Source organism: Strix uralensis, chromosome 21 (genome assembly GCF_047716275.1).
Source record: "Strix uralensis isolate ZFMK-TIS-50842 chromosome 21, bStrUra1, whole genome shotgun sequence".
In the NCBI taxonomy this organism is placed as follows: Eukaryota; Metazoa; Chordata; class Aves; order Strigiformes; family Strigidae; genus Strix; species Strix uralensis.
The window spans coordinates 2,303,294-2,315,288 of NC_133992.1; the positions used below are offsets into that span (position 1 = coordinate 2,303,294).

The 11,995-nt window shown below is 52.0% G+C and overlaps 1 protein-coding gene across 3 annotated transcripts in view; it reads left to right on the plus strand.

The window, feature by feature from the left end:
• PNPLA7 (patatin like domain 7, lysophospholipase) overlaps positions 1-7,950 on the plus strand; it is a 131,966-nt gene extending 124,016 nt beyond the window's left edge. For all 3 annotated transcript variants that reach the window (XM_074891587.1, XM_074891589.1, XM_074891588.1), the window contains 3 exons: positions 607-691; positions 5,504-5,607; positions 7,126-7,950. In XM_074891587.1, coding sequence (XP_074747688.1) covers positions 607-691; positions 5,504-5,607; positions 7,126-7,206 — 270 coding nt within the window. In that variant the 3' untranslated portion in view covers positions 7,207-7,950. The remainder of the gene's footprint in view (positions 1-606; positions 692-5,503; positions 5,608-7,125) is intronic.
• Positions 7,951-11,995: the final 4,045 nt, after the last annotated feature.

Consider the following 11,995-nt stretch of genomic DNA (forward strand, 5'->3'; position numbering starts at 1 on the left):
GCTCGCTGCAGCATCTGCAGCTCCACGGCTTGCTGGGGTCCCCGGGTGGGTCCTGGTCACCCCAGAGCCTGGGCTGCTGCCAGCCTGTCCGCGCAGCGTCCCGTGGTGTCACCCTGCAGGCTCCGGGCTGGACCACGTGCAGTGTCCCACGGGGGCACTGGGCCCCTTCGCCTTCTCCCAAGGGAAAGCAAAAGCTCCCTGGGGGCTGCACCTTGCCCAGCCGGTCCCTCTTATAAAGTAACAGTGATGGAGAACAAACAAGTATAATGAGCACCGTCTGCCATGGAGTCCAGACCCGCCAGTTCTTGTCTTTGGGGTCTTTTCTGTAGTTTGCTAAATTTTTAATAAGGCTTCTTGTTGCGTGGATGGAGGAGGAGCCATTAGAGGTTGTCCCGCTTGGGAATCCCGTCTCTGCCACCAGACCCGGATCAGGAGAGTTGTTCTGAGAATCACACACCGATGAGTAATGGCTTTTGAGGGGGCAATTGTGGAGAATATGCGTGTCTGCAGCTCTGTCTGTTCAACGTAATTTTTAATCAGTCTTGGCTTGTTTGGATTTTTTGTGTGTATTTGTTAACATACCTAGAACTTACCACTGTGTTTCAGAACGTGACCTGTCCCACCACCTCTTTTACGGACCTGGCAGAAATCGTGTCCAGGATCGAGCCTGTGAAAGCACCCGTGGCAGATGGTGAGTGGGGTGATCTGGCCGGCGTCGCAGAAGCGTTGGGAAGGGCAGCGAGGCAGGGACGGCTGCTCACTCCTCCTGCGTGCCTCCTCTAACTGCTTTCTTTTAACACCCCATGCTCTAAGCTGTGACGGTTCAGGTCTGGCTGCCAGCTCTGGTGTCTGTTGAGCAATGCTGGCAGTGGTGGGCTGTCTCCCTGCTTCCTCCAGAGCCTTTGCCCCCAGGTCTGCCCCAGCTTGCCCCAGGCCAGCCGCTCCGCATCCCCTTCCTGCTGCCTCCTCCAGGAGAGGCTGGGAATCAGATGGTCTTGCCACAAGACATCAGCTGTTAGTCTGTTAGTGTGGTCTGACGTGGTTTCTTGGTGGGAGTAATCCCCACTCAAGTTAGCCTCGTCTGAGTGAAATAACACCTGTGGCAACTCCTGTGAAGACGAGCTTTCATCCCCCTTGTGCTGGCCTGTGTCCTTGCGATGGCTTTGCTCTTTGGTCCGTGTCCTTTTGAGATGGGAGGAGGCTGATTTAAAGTTTTGACTGAAGGATTTTTTCCCTGCTGTCGTGAGTAGGATCTGGAGTGACTCACTGGCTCCATTGCTTTTTGTACCCTCCTGTTAGGGGGAGCACTATTGAACTCATGAGGAACAGGTAGCAGCTCCTGCTGCCCACTCGAGTGCCTTGTGCCTCAGCCGTGCCCTGTGGAGCAGTTCCCTGCACGTGCCATAACCAAAGCTCAGTTAACAAAAAGGATCAGAGCTTTGCAGGCCTGAAATCTCCAAGTGTTTCATCAGTGCTAGAGCTCTTTATAAACAGTCTCTCCCCTCCTCCCGATTCTTGTTCTTGCAGAGGGAAATCTAAAGTTAGCAGTCCTCCCATCTGTGAGTGTTTGTAGAGATGTCCCTGTGGTAATTTGAAATGCTAATTGCAATCATATGCCTTATGAAGAAAATATTAATCAAATGTGGTTGAAACTGCCATTGTGACTAAGAGTGAAGAGTTCATGTAACATGGTTATTTAAGGCATAGGCATTGAGACCTGTTAAGACTTAGCCAGTCTACTGGGACAGATCTTCCTTCTTTATATAGTTTCTGATTATTCAGCCCCATTAGGGAGACCTGCTTTCTGCTGGGTGAGGCCACGAACATGAGTGTAACAAAGGGACACGTCTTTCAGAAAGTAGATATGGCAGATTTTGGGCTACCTGGGCCGGGATGGGCAGGTGCCATGTGCTCCTCGCAGATGCTGAAATGTGTTGGTTGTAGAGAGTCCAGGGGAGCGGGGAGGATGGCAGGACAGAGTCGTGCACATGGGTGCTGTGTCTGGAAGGACCATTTATATTCATGTTTTGGGTGACTCCATCTGCTGCCTGCAGGGACCTTGCCCGTTTTTCGGTGGGCAGTGGCTGTAAAGACATTCCTCTGAACACAACATCGCTCGGTGCCGCCGGGATGGCACCGCTTTTGCTAAAGGAGGTATCTGGAGCGATGGGGGAGGTGGTCTGTACCGAGGTGAGCTCGGATGGAGGGTGACACCTCCCTGGCAGCAGTCTCGTGGCTGTCAGATGGTTCCCTGTACGTGCTGGTGAGCCTTTGCATTTGTCTGCTTGTGATGGTGGTGAAGATGGTCTGACTGCTTTTGTCCCGTGTGAGTAAGAAGCCAGGGTGCTTCTTGGTAGCCTGGCTGTGAAACGGCCCTGTCAAAGAGGGCGAAACCTTTTTTTCTCCCTGGAAATTCCTTCTGGAGTGAGATCTCGGACCGCAGGGATTTAGAAAGGCTCTGCCTGTCCTGACAGCATACCACAAGTCTCAGGCTGGGTGGAGAAATTATGTCAATAATTTTTTTCTAAAGAAAGAAAGAAAATGAAAACGATCGTGTTCTGATGACTGGGAGAAGGGGGAAGTGTCAGTACAAAGGGTGAAAGGCCCTGACAGGCAGAGGCTGGCGGAGCCTCCAGGTCAGAAGCCGTGTCTTCTTTGGGGGGAAAGGGCAGTGAAGTTCCTTCTCCACTCTTGAGCAAACTGAGAGCAATGACTGAAATCATTTAAAAAAAATAAAGGGAGACTGTCCCTCAGGAAGGGGTGAGTAGAGGGAAGCTGGACGAAGCCCTGCGCTGGTCCTGGGGTACCTGTACTGCCAGTGAGCAGGTCAGGAAGCATCTGTAGGAGAACAGAAGCTCCTTTCCACAGCTGAGCCACTGCAGTATATGTGGCTGTGTCTCTGCTCTGCATCCAAACACTTCCTCAGTGGGGATTTTCTGTCTTTGTTCAGCTGTAATTGCATTTTACACAGCCGTGACTGTGGCCAGGGAGCACAGATGCCATCCTCCAAGCGTGGCTCAGTTGCATCCGAGGTCACACTCCCACCTGTAAGGGATTTCCAAGGACCAAAGTTGCGCAGGCTCTTTGGGGATTTCCCACGGCAGGTTTCCTGTCTCATTTTTCCAGGCAGCGATGCTTCGGGCTGTCCCCACAGCCAGGTCTCCTGGTGTGAGGTGAGGTACCACGCTTGCTGCACGCGATGGCAGGAGATCAAGTCACACAGCAATTGTAGCAGGAGTCATTTGGATAAAAAGATTTGGGAAAGAAAAATGTTAATTGTGGTGTCAAATGCCTGCTTTTGCAACACAGCTGAACCAGGAGACATCCCAAAACCTCTCAAGGGACACAATTATCAGGCACTAGGTCACCCTCTGCATCTTTGCTGCTTAAAAAGTACTTTTAACAAGAAGTACTGATGCACCTTAGGTTGTGATGAGCTACCAGATTCCCTGATTTACATTGGAGTCTGTCAGTGTTACTGAAACAGAAACCCTCCAGCCACACAACACTGATTTTCTTCAAATGTGGTGCTGCCTGCAGAAATCAGGCACATGTAAAAGAAAGGCTAAAAACTACAGAATCACAAAGCAGATCTTTGGCATGAGAAGTATGCCCTTCCTGCTGTGAATATGCTTCCCCTGCTAATGGTAGGCTTGGGTCCCTTTCTGTGGCGTAATCTCCTCTTCACTGGCTCGTTTCCGAGCTGCAGTGTTTGGGTGTTGGTGTGTTGAGCAGGGCAACAAGGCCTCAGTCCTGCCTGATGCTTCTGGCAGTTTTTGTCGTGTAAAGGAGCCCCGGGTGCTCAGCCTCGAGCAGGGCAGTGGAAGATGGTGTTTAGGGCCAGCAGGACCACCTTCTGTTCTCCTTTCCCTTCTAGTTCTCCAGCACCCAAAATTGCTGTGTGAAAGATATGAGAGGGACACCCTTCTCTTGTTTTTTGTTAGCTGTATAAAGACCTTAAATGCTGAATAGTGCTTGGAAAAATCAAAGAGTTTGGTTTTGGTGGTAGTTGGTTTTAGTGGAGCTGTAAACCTCAAACTATTGTTTGTGCTGTCTGTTGCCATTCAGACGAGTTTCCAGTTTCTCTGGTGCGTTTTATCAAAGACTTATCAGTAGTGTTTTCAATATAAACTAACGATAATTCTCTGATCCACAGTAGAAAAAAAATATTAAAAAATAAAAAGACCAAATGTCTTTAATCCCAATGTTCTAGCAGTTGGTTGTAGTTATCGTGTTAGAAGAAAAATGCTGTGGAACAGACTGTGCTGTTGTCTTCAGCGTGGAGCAGATGCTATTGACTGTTCCCAAAAGAAATACTTAATCAAGAATCTGGTTTAAACACGAGCCACTTCCTTCACTAGTGGGCTGAAAACCAGGTATTGCTTCAGCAACTCAAAGCACACTTGAATTAACTCATGAAAGTGGCAGAAAAACTAGTGTCACACAAAAATGATTTTGCTGCCATTTTAATGCCTTAACTTACATTCTGAAAAACTTCATGCCAGAAACTGTGCCAAAGGAAGGTGGCCATCTGCCACTCCTTTGTGCCGCTGCCCGCGGGCCTTGGTTTCAAGGATGGGGCTCTGCAGTGGCTGCTGGCACAGCGGGTGCTGTACTGGGGCCAGTGACGAGCGGCTGCCCTGGCACATTCGTTGAGTGTTGAGTTGATGTGGGAGAGGGTCAGTGCTGTCGGCAGGCGACTCTCCTGCTGCCTGTGTGACAGACCCTGAAGTGATCTCCAGGTGCTGGCAGAGGCACAGACTCTGCACTGATGCGTCTCGTTCCTCGGGAGCAGGCTTCAGTGCTGGGGACTGGGGGCTTGGTGGCGCGTCTTGCTGCTGGCTGCACAGCTCTTGAGCTTCCCTAAATGATGTTAATCTGCTGGATTATCAGACAGAGCAGGTGATGGTCCCCTGTGGAGAGGAGGGGAGTGTAAACATCACTGCCCCTGTGCACCAGAGCCTGTGAGGCACGTCATTATCTCCGCAGCAGGAAGAGCTCACCCTATGCCTGGAAGTCCCTGTTTCCAGTGAGTCTGTGACCGGTGTGCCCAGGGGGTTTGGATCAGCAGCTCACAGGCCTGTCCTGAAGGGATCTTACAGGCCTCGTCTGGACTGATGGGTGGGGGACAGCAACTGTTCTGTGAAGAGCGTTCCCCGGGGAGCATCTCCCCACTGCCAGCACTCCTGTCCCACTGGCCTGGGCAGCTACAACCTGCCAGAGTAACACAGTTTGTAGCTCACTGCTCCTGCTCCAGGCACTTTAGATTCTGGAGGGCTCCAGGACACCAATTCACGTACCAGACACAGTTTATTTTGTGATCTGGCTGGAGAGCTCCTAATCCGTGTGTGAGTAGTCCCAGTTCACTGAGCTGCGGAGAGTTGGCCAGCAGTCACCCTGCCCTCCGCCAGTGCTCAGTGGAATCAACTATCATTCCTCTTCCAGCTGTCTCTGCCTCTCTGAATGCTACTTAAAACCAGTGTTTTTTCTCTCCTCTCTTTAGATGAGTCAGACTACCAGACTGAGTACGAGGAAGAAATTCTGGACAACCAGAAGGATGATTATATCAATTTCATAAGCAACCAGGTTGAAGAAGACTCTGACTCGGTACGAACTGCCCTGGAAACAGACAGTGCCTGTATTGCTGCTGAGTCCCGTGTGAATGGTGTGTGGTGGGTGTGAGGTGGGTGTCAGGAAGAGAAGCACCTGCAAGGGACTTGCTGAGGAGGACTGTGCAGAAATAGGTTTGCTTTTCATGTCCTACAGATGCTAAATGGTGGGTGCCCACCGTGTTCAGGTCAGTCATCTACAGTGGTGCTGTGTGTGGCAAAACCTGGCTAAAAAACAGGTTAAAAAACCGTGGTTAAAACTTGGCTGCACAGCTCCGTGGGTCTGTTTGTGAGGTGGGTCAGGGCTGGAGACTGTACGGCACGAGGAGAGGCTGAGGGAGCTGCTCTCTCCAGCTCAGAGGAGAGGGGGCGAAGAGAGGATCTGTCTGTTCTCTGCAGCTGCCTGCTGGGTGGTTATGGAGAAGACCACAGCAGAGGTGCACAGCAAAAGGACAAGAGGTGACAGACACCACTTGCACTGAAGGAAATCCTCACTGGGTACAAGGGGAAATATTTCCCAGTAAGAATGGCTGAGAACTGCAATGGGCTGTGCAGGGACATGGTGGAAACTCCATCCTTGCAGATACTTGAAAACAAATAGATGCCCTGAAGAACCAGATTTAGCATTAGAGTTGGCCCTGCTTAGAGCAGAAAATTGTATTATACCCTCCAGAGGTCCCTTCCAACCAAAGTTGTTTGATTCTGTGGGGGTGTTTAGTCTGGAGAAGAGGAGGCTGAGGGGAGACCTCATGGCCCTTTGCAACTCCCTGACAGGAGGGTGCAGAGAGGGGGGATGAGTCTCTTGAGCCAAGGAACCAGCGCCAGGACAAGAGGGAATGGCCTCAAGCTGCGCCAGGGCAGGGTCAGACTGGCTCTTAGGAAGGATTTCTTTGCAGAAGGGGTTGTTGGGCGTTGGAATGGGCTGCCCAGGGCAGGGGGGGAGTCCCCATCCCTGGAGGGGTTGAAGAGTCGGGTTGACCCAGCGCTGAGGGATCTGGTGGAGTTGGGAACGGTCAGGGTGAGGTTCATGGTTGGACTGGAGGAGCTTCGAGGTCTTTTCCAACCTGGATGATTCTGGGATTCTGTGACCTCAGGTCCACCCTGAGGAAAACTTTCACTGTGAGGCCAGACTTTACATGATGTGGCCTGCAGCCTGAGAGGCAAAGCTCAGGAGGGTCGTATCCTGGCCGCTCGCTCTGGCTAGAGTGGCCATCAGGTTCAAAAGGTGAAGCTGCCTCTTGTGTTGGACAGGACCAGTTTCTCAGTGGGAGCACATGAACAGTTTGGGAAGTGTCTGGCCTGGGTAGCTGCTCACGTGAGGATGTAAGATGGCTTCAGTGCTTTGAGTGAGGAGCTGGAGTTGAGGGCATGAAGGTTTTGTTTGCAGGGCTGACCTCCAGTGGGTAATGGTTGGTGGACAAAGAAGGGGTGGAGAGGAAGAGAACGGATTTTATTCAGCTCAGAGAGGATGCTGAAGTATGAATTTGGTTTTTGCTTTCTTTTTTTGATCATTCAGGATGAAGATATGCAGATAAGAAAGCGCAGGAATCTCCCCAGGGTGGACGCCCAGGCAAGCAGCACAGGAGAGCCAGGCTAGCACTCAGAAGAGCCTGATCTTGCTGACTGAGAGCTACAACCATTAGTACTGACAGCAGCCATATTTATTTATTAAGTATTTTTAAAAAAACCAAAGCAACATCTAGTTGAAATTAAGCAAGCTTTCATCCTTCTCCAGACAGGGTATGGGGCATTCAGCTGCCAGCACTAAGCACAAATACCTGCATCACGCCCGAGTCCCTTTGGATCTCTGGTGAAGGGTGGCTGACATGTGCCATACTCCTTCGTACAGGTGCCAGTAGGAGCGGCCGGTTATTAATCACTCTGAGACTGGCAGGGGAACGTGCAGTTAAATGCTGCCTTGATTTTTGCTGCTGTATGTTCTAGTTGCTGTTTTTACTGCCGAGGCCCGATGAATGACGGGAGATTATCCTGCCATGTGCTGAAAAGGCTCCAAGCAGCAGCACTAGAGAGAGGGAGGGTTTTGTGGGTCGCAGCAGCGTTGCTTTCTTTTCGTATGAATCAGGTAACTGTGTAATTAACTCCTCAGTGACTTTCAACCATGTACTTGTGAGCTGACAGGAGCGAGTCTGAATGTATTTCACTTGAAATCTAAATGTAAGAAATCAGTTAATGTGAACGCTAGCTATAGGGTCTGTATCCTCAAGCCACCAGCAGAACATTTACTGACGGATCATGGAGCTGACACTTGCTGGGCAACTCTAGTCAGTCACTACTTGGCTGTATTTGCCCTGTGAAATAAAGTTATTCTGCTGGATTGAAATGTCTGCGTGGTTCCTTGTGTTGGGTCGCACAAAGAGAAAGGTGTCAACAACTAAGAGCCCAACGTGCCTCTGATTAGATCAGACTTGCAAAGAAATACGTGTGATTCTCCGTTCTTAACACCAGCAGGAGTCACTCAGTTTATTGTCAAGCGTTGGAAAGAAATCTCCAGTGCTTTTCCCCCGCCGAGGGCTGCAGCAGACGACGTGAGTTGGACCATGTTCAAAGTCCCTCGACGCTTGCTCTTCTTCTCTCACAGCTGTCGTTACCAATAGCTCCGCATGGCTGGATAATGAAGCTAATTCTTGCTTTATGTAAACTCTTCTGCTCAGCACTAGCTCTAGGGGCTGTTGCCTCCAGGGGATTTGTCATCTGACCAGGGCCCTGAAGATGCTCCTCACAGCTGCCTCTGCTGAGCTGCCCCGGCCCTTCTGCTGTGAGGTCAGCAGCCAGCGGTGATGCCTCCAGGCATGACCAGAGCTGAGCAACACAACTTTGAGGCCAGAAATGTGTTTGGTGGCACCGCTGAGGACCGTGGGGATTGTACGTGCACGTCTCATTCAGCAGCAGTGGCACAATGGAGAGCTTTGTGGTTTTCTGGTAAAAGGAGGTAAACTAGATGTGAGTCCCTTCAACATCTGTGTTTATAGGTGGTTACAGTGCAGGAACCTCTCCGTGGGAAACAAGGAATAGGGCTAATCCTGGAGATGTCCTTTGGTTGCCCTTACTGAGCTCATCCTGGGCCAGTGGTCTTCAGCCTTCGAAGGATATGCTTAAAAACAAAAGTGCCTTCAGCAGAGGTGGTATCTCTGCAGGGAGCCCTCAAACCTGGACGGAGGCAGTTTGTCAGAGACCCGCGTTGCGCTTCCTGTAGCAGTGACTGATTCTTCTTGTTCCCTTTGCCCCGGCTGCCGAGCTCTCTGGGCAGGACAGGCACCGCGGGTTATTTTCCAGGGTGATGGGTCTTTCAGCCTGATCTTCCTGTATTGCTCTGTGCTGTGCCAGGAGAGCTCTTCCCCTCTCTTCAAACAGGTAATTAATTTCCAAGTTGTGTATTCCAACTCGAAACTTCCCGGCAGCCAGACTCACTCCCGGAGCCTGGGTGTGAGCCGCTGGGCTCGTGGCTGCATAGGTTGAAGGAGTCACAGAGAAACAAAACACGCTGGGCTCCTGGGTGTGCTAATTAGAGCCTCTGTATTTGCTTTGTGCCCTGTTCCACGCGGAAATGGCACTTAGTTCAGACGTACAAAGACAGAAGATAAACCTTTGATGTGAGACTGAAAGTCTCGTCTAAATAATTGATCACAACTTTCCTCCCTAGCTGTGTTTTCTGTAGCTGAGCCCTGGCCCTTAAAACAATCTTTTTTCTGTGCAGAGGAATGTAAAACAATTATGGTACAACTTTAAAAGCCATATTTTTTTATGTTTTCTAGTTTTCTAGCTTGCTTTGCTGCTGGCTGTGGTCTGCCCAGTTGCAGAGTCCCAGCAGTGGTTCAGCCCCATCCTGCACTTACACCCAGGTGCATCCTAATGATCCTCCATTTGGAGGTTTTCAACAGGCCCTGCCCACCTGGACACCCAACCCTCTGCTAAGGAGTTGCTGCTGGATCACCCCTCCATACCCCAGGCCCCACAGTGACGGTCCCGTTGCTGTTGTGTGAGAAATGCAGCAGGAGAAGGGCTGTTTGGAAAAGCACGAGTCTGCCTGTCTCGGCTGTCCTGGCCCAGGCCACTGTCCCACTGGGCTGCACTGGCCCCGTGGGTGCTGGCTTCGGCTGGAAGCCGCCTGCTCTCCCTGCGATTTCTTCCTGGGTGTGTTAAATCCCCTAAAAGGTAAAGTCTGACCAGAAGCTGGATGAATTTGGCCCTGCTGGGGGAGAGAAAACAGCTGCTGAGATCTGAAGGTTTCATCTCAGGTGAAGAGGACATGGAGCTTGTTCCCACAGCCAGCCTGACGCCAGCCAACTCCCAACATGAAGTAGCAGGATGGGAGCGAGGTCCTGAGGAACCGTGGCCCTGAGCGGTACCTGTGGTGGCAAAGGCTCCCCTCAAGGCCGCTGACTTGACATGTCTGATGGTTGCTGACTGCTGGGGGTAAAGCCTTGAAGGAGCCTTCAGAAACACATCCCAGGGATGGATTTTCTGTGGGCTGAGGCTGAGCCCCTCCAAGCAGCCAGCGTGGAGGAGCATGGTGAGGAATGCCCATGGGCGCAGCCTGGGCTGCCCGAGGGCCGTGGCTGCTGCGCCGAGGGGACAGATGTGCCCCGAGTCGGTGAGCTGAGAACCAGGCGCCTGCTGGAGAGGGGAAGCCGTGGAGGAGGGAGGGTGTTTTGGGGAAATTTGGATGCAGGACTCCAACTCCAGCCCCAGTCCCTGCAGGGGAAGGCCCAACAGTGCAGCTGCCATCGGCGCCTGGCGAGGGGACACCTCTCCCGGTGTCACTCCTGTCCCCACGGGGCAGCACCTTGGGGCTGGCCTACTGCAAATGGCTCCGTGCGAGTAACAAACTTACTTAGTTGCTTTGTTAATGCGGCCTCATGAGCTGTTCAGCTCTTAGAGACAGCTCTGGTGGGGCTTGGGAAGAAGAATGAAGCGCCGCTGCCCACATGGCAGCTGAAGCACCGGCCCAAAATCTCCGGGAAGCCTCGTCCGGCTGGGGGAAGAGCTTTGATCTTGGGCTGTGCAGCTCTGCCTCAGGCGACAGCTCCTGCTGCGGCTTCTCAGGTTTGTGAGGGGCCAGTTGGTTTGTGCAGCCCCTCCGGGCTTTGCTCCGCGGGGAGGAACGGCCGGGGCTGTGGTGGGACCCTGCGACGCTCCTTCCCTGGCAGACGTCATTCTCGCTGCGTGTTGTTCCAAAATTAATTCCATCTTATTTACTCATGCTCCCCTGACCTCCTCCGACGTGTGATTTTCCTTGCGTGCCGCCTGAGGACTGTGTTTAAGCTGTCAAGATGCGGGGGCTTTACTGCACCTCTGGATTTAATTTACTGTTGCTGTGAGTAAAAGCCAGTAATAAAAATCAGCAAACAAGAAATACAGCAAATATTTTCCTCTCCCACAGGCACTCTGTGAGGCCAGACTGGCGCCCGCTGCTGCCCACCGTGCTGAGAGTCCTGCTGAAACGTGGCCACAGGATGCCACGGGACCGTGGCTTCCCGGAGGGGCTGGGGCAGGAGGCGTTGGGCTTCTTAAGACATTGTTTGTTCGATAAACGTGATTTTGTGATGTGGCTTTTGCTGGCACCGGGGCACAGACTTCAGTTAGTGGTCCCTTCCCAGCCGATGGCTGATTCCTCTCCCGTTGGGTCTGGTGGGGTTTGTGTCCGTGCTCCTTGTCCCCATCCCCTCCCTGGGTCATGGAGGGTCTGACCCTCTTTTTCCTAATGGCCTTAATTCGGGTTTTGGTACAAATAGTGCTTGAAAGGTGCCGGGAGCTGCCTTGGGAAATAAGGTTGGGGTGCAGCTGCCTGCAGGCGCTGGGTGTGAAAGCTGGGAAATGTCGGTGTGTTCGGCGTGCTGCAGCCTGGGGACATCCACGCTGGGCAAGTCAGCACTGCCAAACCTTCTCTGACTGAAATCAAGGCTTTTAGGGGAAACCGTGGCAGTAGCAAAAGCAATAAAAGCATTTGCCTGTTGTTAAAAAAAAAAAAAAAGAAAAAGCAAAACCAAAGTAGTATTAATGTTCATCCTGGTTTTAGGAGTGAATACCCCATAAATCTATATAATTGTGTGTCAGGATTGTTCCCAGAGCCACGCTGCAGGAGCAGCCCTGAGCAGCGTTCCAACGCACCTGGGGCCTGAGCGTTACTTAGCACAAACGTGGCATTTTCACAGGTAATTGGCAGAGCCACCGTCACCGCTCTCCGCGGGCCGGCACCAGCAGGGACAGCTCTTAATTAAGCCTCGCGCCGTGGTGGGGGTTATGGACGAAGCAGCCGGGCCTCCAGCTCTGGAAACGCAGTCAGGTTTGTCAGCGAGGAGTGACGCTTTGGTCCAACGTGGCCTTGAATACAGAACTGTGCTGTGCTGAGCCCAAGCTCCCCTGGA